Consider the following 16,748-nt stretch of genomic DNA (forward strand, 5'->3'; position numbering starts at 1 on the left):
GTTTTTACGTTTGTTCTTATGACTATTTTTGAATCTGCGCCCTGACGGAAGTTAAATAAACCAGTCAGCTTACTTGATTCGTAGGTCCGTACACTGTGTCATTGAGGGGATTTTGGGTTGGTGTACACGTCGACTCGCCTGTGACGCCCTGTGACTTTAAGACCACTGTGTAAGATTCAGGAGATCTGTTAGCAAATGTGGAATATAGTGTTCATAATTATGCAAATTAAGTTTTTCCATAGAGCATGGGAGGGCGAGGGTGTAGTATTCAGTTGGTTGCGGTGTGCAACCTCACTGCTCGTACCACCTAGAGTGAAATTATACTCCAGACTGTGTAGGGAAAAGCATGCACAGAGGTCCTTTGGGTACATTTACACTGCCATTTCTGTTATATGTGTATGTAGTACAAACAGTCAGCTTTCTTGATGTTCTCCGAGCAGCTACCCAGAAAACCCTTCTCAGCGTAGAGGCGACTTGACTAAGATACTTTGGAAAAGAGGGTGTCTGTTCTGCTGTTCTGCCACAGAATGTTTAAGATGAAATGCCACTTCCGACATATTGGCGCCTCGTGCAACGATATAAACATTTAAGAATAAGTATACAATCATTAATAAAAGAAAAAAAGTGTTCCTTTAAGTTTGGTCTCGGTGTGTCTGTGGCGTTAGTCACACCTACTCTGGTCCAGCTGCCTTTTTAAAGCAAACGAAAAGAAATCTCTCACGGAGAATAGATGGGACTATTCTGAAAAGTGATCCTACAATCCTGATCCAAGTCCTTAGGATGCAGCTTGTGCAGCTTTCCTTTACACTTTTGTCATGATGCCAGACGTTTGTCACGGCGCAACTGGAATTTTGAGCTCATTGTTGTATTTACGACAAAGGTACAGTCTGCTGAAGTCACGCAGATTGTAATATTTTGTTGAAACCGAAAAAACAAAAAAACAAGCGGGTTTAAAAGTTGGCTTGAATGAAGCTGTGTTGGTGCCAACACACCTGATATTCGGAGAGACTGGGTTTTATTTGGAGCGTTTTGATTGTAGCGCGATACGATACCTGAATATGTTAGCATTAAAACGATAAAATAAGCCTTTTGAAACGTGTGCAAAATTTTTAAACAGGAACTGTTTTATCAAATAGAAAGTTATAGTATTATGGATCTTGACCTTTGAACTTAGTATATATATATAAATATATATATATATATATATGTATAAAAGCATCAGCACATGATGTTCAGCCCTACTGTGAACTGTGAGTCTATATTTGTCCTTAATTATTTCTGTCCATGTCTGCTGTATACAGGTCTGTGTTACAGATCAGTACCATCATTCATACGGTTTTGTCATCGGATACCTCCACTGTGCAATAGTTTTTGTGTGTCATTTGATTTATTTTTTTTTCTTAATGCGTGCTGTGTGTTTAGTGTCATTATTTATGTGTCCAGAACCAACACATCCTGTGAATTTGCAAAGGAATTTAAGCTTGGACTTCATTCCTGCAGCAGACACTCCATGCAGAACCTACAAGTTGTAAAATGCTTTTATATTTGGGGGAAAGACAAGAAACAACAATGTTTTTTTTTAGTCAGTTTATTTAACAGATATGAGCAATGTTAACAGTTAAAAAAAAAAAAAAACAGTTACAGACTGACAACAGACAAATATATTTTGAGCTTTCTTACTTTGAATGTTGATTTTGTTGTAATTGTGAATATTTAATTTTGGTATGAAGCCCTTTCTCATCTTTGACAGACCTTTCTCTCCCTGAAGCTTGATTTTTTTTTCCCCTTCAAATGCTCTTCTTGCAATGTAAGCAAAAATAATCTTTATTAAGATGCATACCATGTGTAGACAGTCAATATAGTATCATGTTTGTTATATGTATCCTAAAGAGTGTAGATGAAGAAGCAACAGTAGACTTGAGGATTGGCTGTAGTTACACTAAACTGAGAAGAGAACAGACGCTGGTTTACTTTGAATCCTCTCAATATAGTCCGTACTGTTTACCAGAATAAACATTTCAGTTACATGAGAATAGACTCCTCTTTAATTTGTCTATTGTTCTGTCAGAGTGATGAAATGCCGCCCCGCTGCAGTAATTTAATGTCACGCTTAAATGCTCCACACTGAAGCATCACGGTTCAAAATATCTTGACCTTTGGACTGAATTTAGTAGCTGAAAGCAGTTTCAAACCACCACATTACCCTTTCCCACAGTTTCAGTGAAACTCTTTACATCTGACACACTGTCTTCAACACTGGGTCACAGTCGTAGGTGTCAAACCGAGTCAAATGAACCACTTTAACTGTGACAGCACTGACATGTTGGTAGAAGACCACAAAGGCGTAACAACAGTCGCTTAAGACCCCTTCACTGTAGATGATAATACTGACATGTTTCCCACATATCGTCACCCTGTTAAAATAATCGCCTAACTCATTTTTTCAAGTTTTTCAGGAAACGCAAAAAACTTCACCAGAAGTCTCACACACTTGCCATAGGCCATCATCTTAAAGGCATAAAATCACATGAACTGCTCAACTGAGGATGTTGGCGATTTTACCATAGGTGGCTGGCGTCATGAGGAGATCAGCAAAAAAAACAATTTTGACAAAAAATTACTTCATTTTAACAGTGTGACGATATTTTCCTGAGAAGGGTACACTCTGTCATGTCTTCTTCTTGTCCGTTCAGCTGTTCCCTTCAGGAGTCACCACAGAAAACATCTGCCACCTTCTCGCCCTATCTTCTGTATCCTCTTCTCTCACACCAACTACCTTCATGTCCTCCTCCATTACGTCCATAAACCTCCTCTTTGATCTTCCTCCAGCTCTAACCTCAGCTTCCTTCAACCATTTTTTTTCCCACTATCCCTCCTCTGAATATGTCAGAACCATCTCAACCTGGCCTCTTCATCTCAGCTGTCCTTCTAACGTACTCATTCCTGACCCTGTCCATCCTGGTCAAACTTCGAGAAAAAAACCTCAACATCTTCAATTCTGCTACCTCCAGCACTTCCTACTGTCTTTTCCTCAAAGCCACTGTCTCTAAACTACACAACATCGCTGGTCTCACCACTGCCCTGTTGACCTTCCCTTTCTTTGTTGCTGTTATTCTTTTCCACCCTTCCTGTTGCTCTGGACCGTTGACCTTCAGTGCTTAAAGCCCTGCACTGTCTGTACCTCTGCCCCCTGTGACCTTTCCGTTCCACTCGGTTCCCTCTCGTTCGCACAGTTGTATTTAGTCTTGCTTCAGCTAACCTGCACACCTGCTCCATCGTTTCTCTCATTCCCAAATTCTCTGAATGCATTTGGCCTGGTCAGATTCATGCTATGGGCCAGCAAGCATCCCAACATCCAAGGTAAACACTGTGTAAGTGCACAAGGAATAAGAAAGAAGAATATACAACTCTCAAGATCAAGAAATTGTGTTGAAGTGATTGTGGTGAATCTGACCAGTTACATGTCAGCAGTTTCCCGGGCCACAGTGGTACTGATGTCCCTGTAGATGGCAACCTCCTCCCATAGATTGGATTCCCACATTTCTTCCCAAAGTGACGGGCACCTGCGCCTTTGGGAATTCATTCCGATAAGATTTTTCTGAGCAGCTGATAAAGTTCGCTGCTTCGCTGATAGAGTTCTCAGAAAGCGTTTTATTATTTTCACTGAGTGCTATCTCAAGAGTTCTGATTTATTTTTTTGATCTGGTGTAGTTTCAAATCACAAAAATGAACAGCACCCGGTCTCAGACTGACCAAAGGAAGCTCAGAAAAGTGTAGGTTTTGAATGCAAACGTCCTTAACCTCCTGTTGCCTCTTGAACCCGATGACAATAACACTCTCTAGACAGACAGCATTGTCTCCACCGCTCTCCACAGACTCATGGTTTGATGAGGGGTTTTTTTTTGTTGGCATTGCAGAAGAATACGCTGTAAATCAGTCTGGACGGGAGTTTCAGCTGGATAAACTGTTGCACAAGACGTCCCGAGGATGTGCACAGGCCCTTGCTAATTAAAAATACTGCGAGAGTGACATGGATCAGAATAGCAGAGGCTGTTTTTATCTGTCAGATTTATAGATTTGAGGTGGAGAAAATGCAGAGGTAAGCAGTTGTGGGGGCCTTGTACCCAAATAAAAGGCCTATTTGTATCTCAGTCAAGAGAAGTGGCTGTAAGACAATGGGGAACAGAGGAGACAAGCGGGGTCATCCAGGGATAAACCTGCCAGAGGATATAGCATATCTCATACAGCAGACGTAGAAGAAGGCATAGAATTGCTGTGATGAACTGAGGAAGGCTCCCCTATGTGAAGAGTAAAGGTTCAACAGCAGAGGAACCTATTGGAGCCACAAATAAGCCCTCACTTTGAGAGCAAAGTGTTATATTGGTGTAGATGTCTTTGGCATGAGATGGAGCTTGATCATCAAGGTGCAAATGGTTTTATTCTCCCCTGAAATACACAGAAATGGCATTATGACTACGCTGAGATAGAGTTCTAGAGAGGAGGGTGGTTTCATTCTGGCTGGGAACCTGGTCGTTAGCGCCACAGAAGAAGTTCAGTTTCCTCGGAAGCGTTGCAGTTGAGGCAAAAACAGACATCCCAGAACTGGATGAATAAACCTGAACTATCAGTTTGAGATAAGACCTGTTTTTGGCATCTGGAAATCAAATCGCTTAAATTATTCAAGCTTTTGGAATTTCAACCACGATCACTGTCAAACTCGGCCCGACAGAGAGAACAGGCAGGACTCTTTACTAGCAGCCCTCCTCTTACCTGCTTGCATCCATCTGGGAAAGCCAGTCTCAGTTCTTTCATGCAGACACATGGCCGCAACCGTGAAAGGAAGCAGAAACCAACATGTAAATCATTTGACCCCTTCACACTGCAGTTTCCCACGCTCTGCAGCGACAGCCACCCTCCTGTACCCATCTGAAAAAGTGAAATGAGAATGCTGGATTTTTCACTTGAGTAAATTTACTAATGATAAACGTGGAGGGTGGGGGGGAGTTCCTCTTTTCTCAAAGCTGGCACGGTGCTATAGTGGAGAGGACACTCGAGTGCGTGGCCTTTCACAATCAAAAATAGATGAATAAGCCCTCTGGGTGTTGTGAACTGAGCGGAAAATGAGAAGTCGGTGAAAAGTTTTCAGATGGAATCATTATCTCGGTTTGTTACTTAACGCAAATAAACTGCTTGGTGAATCGTGCACTGTTTGGACGTGGTACAATTTTAGTTTGAGGAACTGTAGTTTCAATGTTTTGGTTTTATTAGCAAGGTTAATTCTAATAATGAATTAAGACTAAATGATTTGATGGACTCTGTGGATAGCATGTTTAATTAACCCAAATGACTTTTTTCCCCAATGTGTCTCAAATAAGAAAGAAGGCCAAATCTAGAAAAACAGGACCCACAATGTGACAAACCATAGCTTTTAGAATTTTTTAATTTCATTTTCCTATTAAAACCAGTCTTAATATAATAATCTGAGCCAAACCAAGAAACCCCTTGAAGATGTGGCAAAAAGACTGTCTTAGAACTGGGCAAATAGGGATGAACACCACTGTCCAAAGTGTTGAAAAATTAAACAAAGAGAGCACAGACAGACGATGCCCTTTCGAGGAAGCAACGTCAACCATCTTCCAACGCTGGCCGCCTTAGAACGGAGCAGTCAGACGTGAACAGACGAACACGTCATCTGAAAAATACCAAGGCCTTCCTCGCCCCTTTCTGACTACATCCTCCAGTCTATGTTTTCACGCCTTAACACCAAGAGCAGGTCACTAGAATGAGCTTTTTCATACAGCTTTACTGTGCCGGGACGCACCCAGATGACCAAGCTCTTAAAAAACTGGAACAACGCGTTTCTGTTATCACCGACTCTTGTTGTACCACAGTCCACAAATTACCATTTGCTACCCACTTAATAGGAAGTTGAAAAACCTCCTGTTCAGATCTTCTTTTATCGTATTTTATTTACATTAAAAAAAAAAAAAAGATTGATTGGCTTCCTGAACTTTCCTTTTTCCTGGGTCTTTGTCAGTTTATTCAAGATATTTGTGCGTGTTTGTCTTTGTGTTCACCACTCCAGTGCTCCCACTCACTGCGGTTTGCCCCCATGCCCCGGTGCAGCCTCCGTCTATATCAAGCTCTGTAATTATGTCAATGTAATGTTGTATTTATAGGCAGCTGCCACAGCACTCTGGCAGCTGCTGCGTCACAGCTGTGAAGTATCAGCCTGATGGTGCAGGCAGGGGCGCTCGCTGCTTTGGCCCCTGGATTTGGAGCTTTGGATTTCGTGTCACTAAATTTCTAAACCCTTAGCCTTATATAAAAAATATATATAGCCTGGCATTTGGTATGACAGAAGTTTAGAATCAAATGTTTCCTGAACCAGTTGGGAAAATGCATAATTTCATCATAGTTTTATTTCCTCAGGTATTGTTTGAACTTTAGCTCACTTTCTGGGAATTAGTTTTACTCTCTCTGAGGTTATTTAGATAAGATGATCTGAAATGAAAATGTTGCTTTCAGTTGATGTGGAGACAACCTGCAAATATATGCAACCTGACACATGCACACCTGTTTTAAGAGAGGTTTTGTTTTAGGGAAGTGGTGTAAAGGATACATTTAAAATAACCAGGCAATGCAATTGTGTGTGTCCATCAAACATTTGCCCAGTATTTCTTTCTCAATTCATTTCAAATATTTTTTTATTTTTGATCTCTTGCATTGTTTTACAGCCCAATTTTCGCCGCTCACCAATTTTTGGGTCTGAGAGTTGGTCTGGAGTCTGGGACTGATTATGCAGCAGCAAAGATCTGTTTTATGTGGTGATGGGACGGAGGAGTAACAGCAAAAGAGTCACACATGTCATGTGAACCCCAATGAAATGACTTGTAGGACTATCCAATTGCTTGCAGAGGTATTTTTTTTGTCCCAGATGTCAGTTTACTAGACTGATTATTTTTTAGTCAGGCGTCTCCTTTCCTTACATTGTATATAGGCTCTCTTCAGGTCATATCTGAACTTTGGCAATGTGACTTTGTATGTGGTGAGTGTTTTCCCATCGACCAGTTCAGATGTATTCATCAACCCTCCACTGAAACCTTTGACAATCACACTCAGGACTCAGAAATCACAATGTAATTTACTTTAATATGTACATTAAAATAAACTATTACATTACACATGAAGACTCTATTTACAAGGCAGTACATTTCTCAAGAGAATGCGTAGCCCTTAGTCAATCAGGTGAAGCTGAGGTGGCGTTCTCCTCTGCGAGGCTCTCTGCTGCAAGACCCTGACTTCATATGCTACTGGACAACAGAGAGACTCACAGACACAGAGTTCAAGCGTTTGAGGAGAACAGATTTAAAGGCAGTTTTAGAACAAAACGTTGTCTCAAAGCTGTTTGCCCTTACAATATAACACACAGTAAAACTCACAAGGCGTGACATAATTTGATATAAAAGGCACTTATTGTGAAAGACACTGATCTTCAAAGGATTGTCTGTGTTCACTTGATCCAGTGGCATGTGCCTGACATGTTTCGTGGAATGCTCCTTTCATTTGTTGTCTATGTTTCTGAATATAAAGACGTAGTACCAGCTACATAGTTCTGGAAAAGGACTTTGGTCTGCAAAGAATGAATTTCTTTCCGTCACATCTGGCATAGGCCCATGTAGGCCAGTCTGGTCGTCGTTTCTCTCAAAAATACATTTAAATATTTTTCTTTTCTTTTGTCTTTTTATTAAACAAAATATAGACTCACATGAGAACACATTATATTTAATGCTTTGACAGCACAGATAATAATAATAAAAAAAAATCCCAATAATGCTGCTATGATACACCACCTGTTACAGTGTATTCAATAGTGGTTTCATCATAGGCTACTGACAGGTAATCCTGCCAAGGTACCACTGCAGCCGACTGGCTGCTCGTTTAGGGAACTTGCTGATCACAGGATGTTTCATAGTTCTTTGTATCGGCTCAATGCGTTGCATAGAAGCCCCGTTTCATTATTGTCCTTCACGACTTTCCTCACATGTGCCTCTTCATGTGCAAGGCCAGGTGGTCCGACCGAGAGAACGCACGTTCACACAGGTGACACTGGAAAGGCCGGTGTCCGGTGTGCTTCCGGAAGTGGCGTGTGAGCTCATCAGACCGTGCGAACTTCCAGCCACAGCCCTCCCAACTGCAGTGGTATGGTTTCTCTCCTATAAAAAAAAAAAAACCCAAAGAACAGCAGTGAGTGACAATGAGCCATTGAGAGAGTGGATAGCTATATGAGGAGTCCACCACATCAAACGTGCAGATCTTACCTGTGTGCGTCCTCAGGTGCGCCTTCAGGTGGGAGCTCTTGGTGTAGGTCTTAATGCAGCCGGAAAAAGTACAGGTGTGCGTCGCAGTCCGTTTCCTCGGCCAGGATCGGCGACCCTTCTTCGGCTTGGTGTCCATTATTTCCAGCGGGGAGGATGGCGGGGTGAGCAGCGCCCGCTGACCGGCCGCAGGTTGCTGCTGCTGCTGCTGCTGCTGCTGCACGCCCATGGCCGTGTCCTCTCCAAACATGCTCGGGAAGTGGTGATGGAAGGGGAGCCGCACGTGGTGAGGAAATTCCCGATGGTGAGGGTGGAAACTCTGCGGAAACGTCAGGGAGTTGGAGTGGCACATCTGGGGCTGTTGGCACTCGGAGCTCATCAGGTCGTTCGGGCTGAGCGGCGGGGTCATGCTGCCCACGGCGGCCTGAGGGGAGTTGGCCAGCCGCGGCTGCTGCTCGTACGACATCATGCAGGAGACGTTGCCCTCGTGCTTTATTTTGGCACAGCTCTGAGGCACCAGACCCATGACAGGTCCGTGCGTGGTATCCATTGAGGGGGGTTCGGTTTTAATGTTCAGGTGCTCGGGGATTAAATCCTGAGATGTTTGGAAATGTGCGGAGCTGATCAAGAATTTCCCCTGGATGCTAAGGCTGCTCCCGTTAAAGAAGGTAGTGTCCACATCGGAGCGAAGGAGCTCTGCCATCAGGCTGTTATAGGGCGGTGGAGGGCAGTCCATGTCTGGGACAGAGGCGTAATTGGCCGACTGCATGGGTATCCCGGTGTGGTGCTTCGGCTGCTGGTGATACACAGACCCTCCGGATTCCTGAAGTCGATAGGACTCAGTCCCGGTGCCCAGCGTACTGTCGGAGCCGGTGGTGTTTGCCAGAATAAACTCAAGGTCCAGGAACGTATCCAGGTCCTCTTCGTCTTTTCTACCTAGGCAGCTGTTGTCAATCTCGGGAGCGCCACTCATGTTGCTCCTCCACCTCTGGAGCGCGGATAAAAGAGCACAGTTAGTTAGTTAGAAAATGCTGAACAGTTTCACTGACATTTCAAGCAATATATCAGAATAATTCACATTTATAAGATAGTTCAGCAGGGCCGGGATGATGACTAAGACACAATAGCTACAGAGAATAAACTAACCAGTGCGCAAAAACGTCCGAACAGGAATAATAATAAAAAATAAACTTTAAAGAACTATAAAATGCTGAGTTACTATACATTCCTAAAACAAGTTCTGAAGCTGAGTGATTAAGTCTTAACACATCATATCTGCACTCACAGCAAGAGTAAATAAAGATCGCCACTTACATCGTCCCAATATCTCTCCTTTTGGTTAGCGAACGTAGAGATTGATGGTAAAATGGTCCCACTCATTGCCATTTCGATGCGTTATTGTAAAACGCATAAAATGTCTTTGTTACTGAGGAAATGCTTCTTTTTTTCTTCACTTGAGCCAGCTGAGTGTCCAGAATACAGAAAAGGCCACGGAGCGCGTCGTCTTCCAGTGCGCTGTTGCTTCTCGCTCCTGCGTTCTGTGGCTCTGGAAGGAACACTTTTTCTTATAAATATGCCTGCACAAGGCAGACCACTGCGAGACCGGGGGAAGGAAACGTGTCCAGGATGGGGACGCAGCACACCGACCAGCCCCCTAAATTTAGCCTCAATATAAAAGTCCGAGTTTTCTTGCGAGTCAGAAACAGATGCGCGGTGAGAAAGTCCGAGGAGCAGTGGTGCGGAATGTTCTCTGCGCTCTGCTGCGGCGGCTACTTAACCTTGGCAGGGAAGAGAAGAACCCGCCTCTTTTTCAAACGTTTCCAACAGCCCGCTGCACACACACATACACACACAGAGAGAGAGAGAGAGAGAGAGAGAGAGAGAGAGAGAGAGAGAGAGGGAGAGAGAGAGAGAGAGGACTTTACACCAGCACTGAAAGACTTTACAAGCAGTTAACGCGTTGTTAGCAAACTGGCAAGGCAAACGATAACAAGAGGGAACAGAGGTTTCACACAAAAAAGAAGCTGAAAGTTACAGGTGCCGTGCGTAATGGGCAAGGTGCTCTTTTACGCACGCAGAGAATACCTCATTCCTCTCGATAATTACAGTGTCCCTAAACGTTTGCTCATTTGTTCATTCACAACAAAAATCTTTACGTTGAATAAAATGTCTGCTCAGAAATAGTACACCACACCCACCCCACCCACCCCACCCCAACAACATGAGCATGCAAAAACATTGTATGCATGCGCCATTTATTGATTCCGATCACACCATTTCTTCTCATAGCTCCGCGCCACTCGTGCGCTCAGCAGCGCTGGGTGCCTTTTCAGCAGCAGGCTCACATCTGCACGACTGTCCGTCCTCACAACATCTGCAGGTGAACTACATCAGGTGATGATGTGCGTCACACGACTCGACTGCATTTAGCTGGAAGAGTAGAACAAAGGGGAGCCTTCACGACCTGTAAACACACTTAGTACTGTTATACTCCAGTATCTACTATGTTTTTCTCTTGGAAATATAAGTTCTGTCACATTTAAATTGTGTGCAAATCAACATTGTGTTGTTTTTTTAATCCCATGATGAGTATAACTGATAGGGACATGACATAGACATTTAGTAGTTATAATCAAAAAACACATATTTTGAGAGCGTCTGTTCAGTGTAGAGTTCACTTTTCTGGTTATTGACCTTTAGCCAATACACCTTAATCCTGGTGTGATACAGCCATGTGCATACACTTGTATAATAAACCAGGAACGACCTTAAGGTTCTTATCATTGCATTATCAGTGTGTGAAGCCTGTTCTGCAGTTGACTATATGACCTCACATCAAGATATACAATAAGAAGAAGAAGAACAGTTTGCGGCCACCTCATTTGTCCAGCTGATGTTTTGCTAAGGGTGCAACACTACTATAAATTTCTCTGCTTATCATAAGCATGTGTGACTGTGCTTAAGATCCTCATTCCAGTTCACATATCTGGAAAATAGACCAGTGAGTAATCAAGCATTTTATCTCACCTGACCTGCAGCTCTCTCTTCACATCAGTGTCTTTTTCTTCAGGTTCTTTTCTGCTGACATACCGCTTGTCTCTCCAGTGTGCGAAGAGGTCCACCAAACTTTAAGGACTCAGGAAGAAAAAAAAACAGAACAAGGTGTTCAAACATTTCTAATAACAATCTGCACGAGATGTGTTGGAATTTCTTCCTGGTTAATAATGACAGATGTCACGCCAGTTGGCTGCAGACACATAGAAAATGGGGTGTGCCATATCAAACTGTACTTTTACAGCGTTTGGCAAGGCGTTCTATCTGTGATCTGAGGACATTCCACTTGAGTTAGGTGGCACGCACGTGGATGAGTGGTGAGAAGAAGCTGAAGGTGTGCAACAACTAACTCAGCCAAGTCTCTAAACGCACCGTAATTGTGCTTACTTTGTAGACATCCAAAGCACAGATCATACAAAGTAATTTCAGGTTATCTAAAACAACACAGATCAGTGAAACCATAGACTGTAAAAATAAAACTGGACATGGCAGCTCCTCAAAAGTGAAGCCAAAGCAAGTAGAGCCCCCTCTGGTGGCTGGCTGCAGCATAGGTCATAAGCTCCGCCTCCTCCATGTCAGTGGATGGGACTTGGGGCCAAACTAAAACACTAAAGTACACTTCATATACATTTCTGGGAATGGTTTTAGGTAGTCAGTATAATGCTGATGCATATTCAAGTGTTCAATTTTGTTTTAGTTAGTTATTTGACGCTATAAAAACAGGATGTGAGCAGCGGAAGTGTGGGCGGCTCATCGATAGCGCAGCTCCAGTCTTGGAAAATCTTGCAGGAGTGGGTTGTCTATGAATCACGCACGTGCTGAAGTGTCCTTGAGCAAGCGTGTGAATGTGTGTTTGCTTGTGTTAATGAGTGGGTAGATGTGTCATTGTGACTTGACTGTTGGGATTGTATTGTAGACTTAGATAAACTTTATTGATCCACTAGGGAAATTGCATGATCACAGTAGCTTAGTTGCACATATATAAAAAACACTCTTAAGAACCACAAGCAAAAGAAAGATTAAATAAAATAAAATATAAGTAAAAATGCACAGAATCAGCTGGTCACAGTCTCCTGTCTAACCCCTGTACCAGAAACACCTGTTGATTGAATGTGGCTGAGATGGCTGTGGTTCCCGCATCTCCACAGAGGTTTTCTCAGTTCCTCAGAAATACTGTTTCTTTTTTTACAGCCTGCTTTTTTATTCTCAATACTGCTGCTTTATGGGCATTTGGACATGGTGACTACAGAAAGATCAGGAGGGGAAAAGAAACATGGTTATAGAGATTAAAAAGGCAAACACTGCAGGCCTGCGAACACATAGATTCATTCTCACAGATGGATCCCAGAACCTTCTTGCTGTGAGGCATCAGTTCTAACCGCTACACCACTGTGCCGCCCGACTCGTAGATTATGTTCCAGATATAATAATTTCCAGTTGCAGTCCTTGCGCAGTTCAGTGTATTGAAGACAGTCCCTGCACTAGCACCAAACCTCATCTATGGGCATAAATGCTGAACAAAGACATGGATGTAATTCTAATTCTTTAGTTTCTGTGTGTAGCTCAAGGCTGGAATATAATACTACCCTGAACTCATAGTTAAACATACACTGTAAGCAGGGGAATAAATGTAAAGCAGATGTCAATTGAAACTGGACTTGGAAATAACATGAATTCATTCTGATAAACTATTTCTGCTGTGTTTTCTAGTCGTGATTATAAAGACAGAGACATTCAGACGTACACAGCGTCATACCGCTGTAATATCACTGCAATCCTGGGTTGCAGTGGGATGAGAAAAAGTTTCTCCGAGGCAGTAAAGCTGAGTGTTGTTGGAGCAGGGAGCGAGAGCTCGAGTGAGCGAGTGGGCTCTCGACTCCGCTTAAATAGGTGGGTTATTTTTAAACCAACACCCCCTTCCTTATTCCTTATTACTGCACTTCCTCTCCCGCTCTCTCAGGAAGCCCTTTTGGCTGAGTTTCCTGCCGGCACACCGTGCTGACTCTGAGGGAATAAATGGAATGATAGCACTGAGACGGCCAGACTCTGGGGCGAGAGACGTGAAAACAGCGAGGCTTGAGAGAGAGAGAGAGAGAGAGAAAGGGGGGAGACCAGAAATTGTTCAGAGCCTGACATGCAAAGGCCTGGGCCTCTTCCAGCTCTTGTTTTAATGTCCGACTGTAAAATCTCAGATTGAGCAAGAGAAGAAAAGAGAATGAGAGAGAGAGCAATGGGAATGAAATGAGAAACACGAAGAGAAAGTCACAAGGAGTCGGTCTAGCAGTGACACTAAAGAAACAATGACCTGTTACTTTGATTTGTAGATCTGACATCAGCCTGTTTACATATTTCTTTTTGTTCCCAGATGTTACACCTTAAACATTCACAAACAAAGACCATATCATACCAGACCATATGAAAGGCTGAAGGGACCTGAATGTGTAGATAGATGATGGTATAGGAACCCAGGGAGTGAAGAAGAACTGAGACGGACAGAAAGGGAGAGGGTTAGGACACACCTTTATGGGTAAGCAAGGTAAATAAAATGACATGGCATAATGACATAAAATGATTGGAGGAGTCTACCTCACCCCCTTACATTATAGTTATTGCAACATATGTTATGACATCAATCCATTAATGAATAACATGGGTGTTACAGATGACTAGAGCACCTATAACAGAGTGTAAATTGATGTTTGAGCAAGACCCTCACAGTTGAAATGGAAATGGAGAAGAGAAAAGAAATCAAAGGGCGGCTAGTAGGAAAAGGACGTGCAAGCTGCTGTTCTGTTACAATGGAGAGCTGGAGTTTATGGGAACATGGACGGGAACACGTAGTCCAAAACAAAAACTGGAACATCTGAGGAAGCTTCGTCTCCTTGTCCCCCTGGTTCCTGTAATGAAAGTTGGAAGGGGAAGACAAGAAAAGAGGGGGATGAGGAGGGGTTGAAAACTGAGACGAACAGAGAGGGAGAGAGGGTTAGGACACAGTTTAATAGGTAAGCGTGGGAAATAGAATGATATGAGGCCTGGTCTAGTTCCCCTGAACTTAACTTATAATAACTTCATTTATTGTTGCGGGGTGGTCCTTGCTAGTGAAACAAGGTATACAGGGTTTAGTCCCAGTGTTGAACTGTAGGTCACACGACCTGCGTACACAGCTGGATTTATTTAAACTAGTCAAATTTGTTGTCTGCTGCCTGCAAAACGGTGATGGTTGTACCTGACATGGTTGATTTTCATGTTTTAAAAAAGAACAACACATGCGGGCAGCACAGCGGCATGGTGGTTAGCCCTGATGCCTCAGCCATGGGCCGAATCGTTGTCTGTCTCTCTGTGTTAGCCCTGTGATAGACTGGCGACCTGTCCATGGTGTACTCGCCTCTCGCCCGATGACAGCTGGTATAGGCTCCACCCCCCCGTCCCGCGACCCTTCACAGGACAAGCGGTTACAGAAGATGAATGAATGAATGTGCAATGATGCACCCAGGGCGGTGAAGAGCCACGAAGACACTGCTACTCAGTGAGTGGAGATAGTGTGTTGGTGCAGGAGTTGCGTAAGTAGCACAGGATAACGATCTGGATACTTGTTATACACATGCATATGTGCGAGTATGCGTGTGTGTTGACTAGGGGTTGTATCAACTAGTCAGTCATTGCAGCAAACTAGCAGAAGTTCATCAAGTGTGTGGAAATATTTCACTAAAGATGAAGCCCATTCTACTGTGACATGCAGAATATGTAAGTCAGTCCTGAAATACAACAAATGTACTACTGCAATGCACACTCATCTGAAAATGCACCCACTAATACTAGTAGAGGAACGATCCAGATCCTCTCAGGGGCAGTCAATTAACAACTTCACCAAATGTCCTGTTGTAACAGAGAGTAGGAGGCTGCAGTTTCCCGGTGAATTTCATTGTCTGAAGTTATACCACTTAGATATACCACTTTTTATTTTATCCCGGCTACATTATCATATATATCTGCATTGCCCCTGTATTGATAAACTCATTCATTCATCTTCTGTAACCGCTTGTTCCTGTTAAGGGTCGCTGGGGGGCTGGAGCCTATCCCAGCTGTCATCGGGTAAGAGGCGGGGTACACCTAGACAGGTCGCCAGTCTATCGCAGGGCTAACGCAGAGAGACACAGAGGATGGTGGGAGGAAGCCGGAGTACCCGGAGAGAACCCATGCAGACACAGGGAGAACATGCTAACTCCACACAGAAACGTCCAGTCGGCCCATGGATTCGAACCCGGGACCTTCTCGTGTTTATATTTAGTTCTGTTGTGTTCTACTAGTTGACACTGAGCCCCATATTACGTTTATGGTGTTCATGGTGTGGCCCCATAGCAGCTCCTGTTCATGCTTCAGTTACCTTTCAGAAAAGTGTGAGATGCTACAATATGTATTCAGGTTAAGAACATAGATTTCATTTCTGTAAAGCATTACTTTCTACTGTGTTTTTTATATGTGACGTCATCGACTAGTCGATGTTAACTCTCACCACATACTAGTCGACTTAAAAAAAATCCTTCAACCCCTAGTGTTTACTGTCAGATACTAATAGCTACCTATAGTTAAATACTGGAGATAAAAGTAATGTATTAACTGTTAACGTCCCCCCCAGCACGACCACATACACAAAGCTCACAAAGCCCACACACACACACACACACACACACACACACACACACACACACACACAAGCACAAAACTGCCAGTGGCTTGTTTTCATCAGCTGAAGCTGGAAATTAACAACTTTCCTCTGGCTTCGAGTAACTAGACCTCATTTTCACAGTTTGTCTTGTTTCCTCTCGTTTGCAGATGCCTGCCAACCGTGGTTGTAACTAAAACAGAGCTGGACTGCACCGGCGAGGAAACCCAAGGGAATTGTCACACAGCTAATCTAGTTTTTTTGGCTTTCAGTAACCACACATCACCGTGCTCCTTGAAATAATGGCTTGAATGAGCTGGATTGACAGAATATTGACATTTATTGATTGCTGCTGAATGCAAAAGAATCCCTGTATATACAGCGCTATATAAACACTGTTTCTGAGGCTGGTTTTAATTATTCAAGTAGGAGGGACTGGGGGAGTTGGAGAGCAGCAGGTCAGAGTGTCCAGAGGCTTTTAGAATAGGAGATTATAAGGTTGAGTTGAAATTTTCTGGAGCTGAAACACAGTTGGAAGCATTTAGCAAACTTCTAACATCCTAGACAACCTCTTCCCCTACGTTTCTCCCACCCTTCTTTCCCTCTGTCTTTCTGAAGCAGCCAAAGCCACAGGATTGCTGTTGGGACGGCCTGCCAGAAACCCAGGCTACCATTTTATTGAGGGATAGGAATTTTGTGTGGATGCTTACAAT

General features: G+C 43.4%; 1 protein-coding gene across 1 annotated transcript; it reads right to left on the bottom strand.

Moving 5' to 3' along the window:
* Positions 1-7,138: 7,138 nt before the first annotated feature.
* LOC311490843 (Krueppel-like factor 2) lies at positions 7,139-10,149 on the bottom strand. Its single transcript, XM_084548569.1, has 3 exons — positions 9,633-10,149; positions 8,322-9,306; positions 7,139-8,216 (listed from the first exon to the last, which is right to left on the bottom strand). The coding sequence occupies exons 1-3, from the start codon at positions 9,702-9,704 to the stop codon at positions 8,041-8,043; spliced, it is 1,233 nt and encodes a 410-aa protein (XP_084404695.1). The 5' UTR covers positions 9,705-10,149; the 3' UTR covers positions 7,139-8,040.
* Between the last annotated feature and the right edge of the window lie 6,599 nt (positions 10,150-16,748).

This window comes from Chelon labrosus (assembly GCF_963514085.1).
Source record: "Chelon labrosus genome assembly, chromosome: 7".
NCBI classification, from domain to species: Eukaryota; Metazoa; Chordata; class Actinopteri; order Mugiliformes; family Mugilidae; genus Chelon; species Chelon labrosus.

What these genes read in the sequence shown, in the direction of transcription:
- LOC311490843 (XM_084548569.1), bottom strand. Translation starts at nt 9,704, where the DNA reads ATGGCAATGAGTGGGACCATTTTACCATCAATCTCTACGTTCGCTAAC. An exon ending in AGGAGAGATATTGGGACGAT is followed by an intron (nt 9,307 to 9,632) that starts GTAAGTGGCGAT and finishes TCCGCGCTCCAG; the next exon opens with AGGTGGAGGAGCAACATGAG. An exon ending in GCACCTGAGGACGCACACAG is followed by an intron (nt 8,217 to 8,321) that starts GTAAGATCTGCA and finishes TTTTTTTTATAG; the next exon opens with GAGAGAAACCATACCACTGC.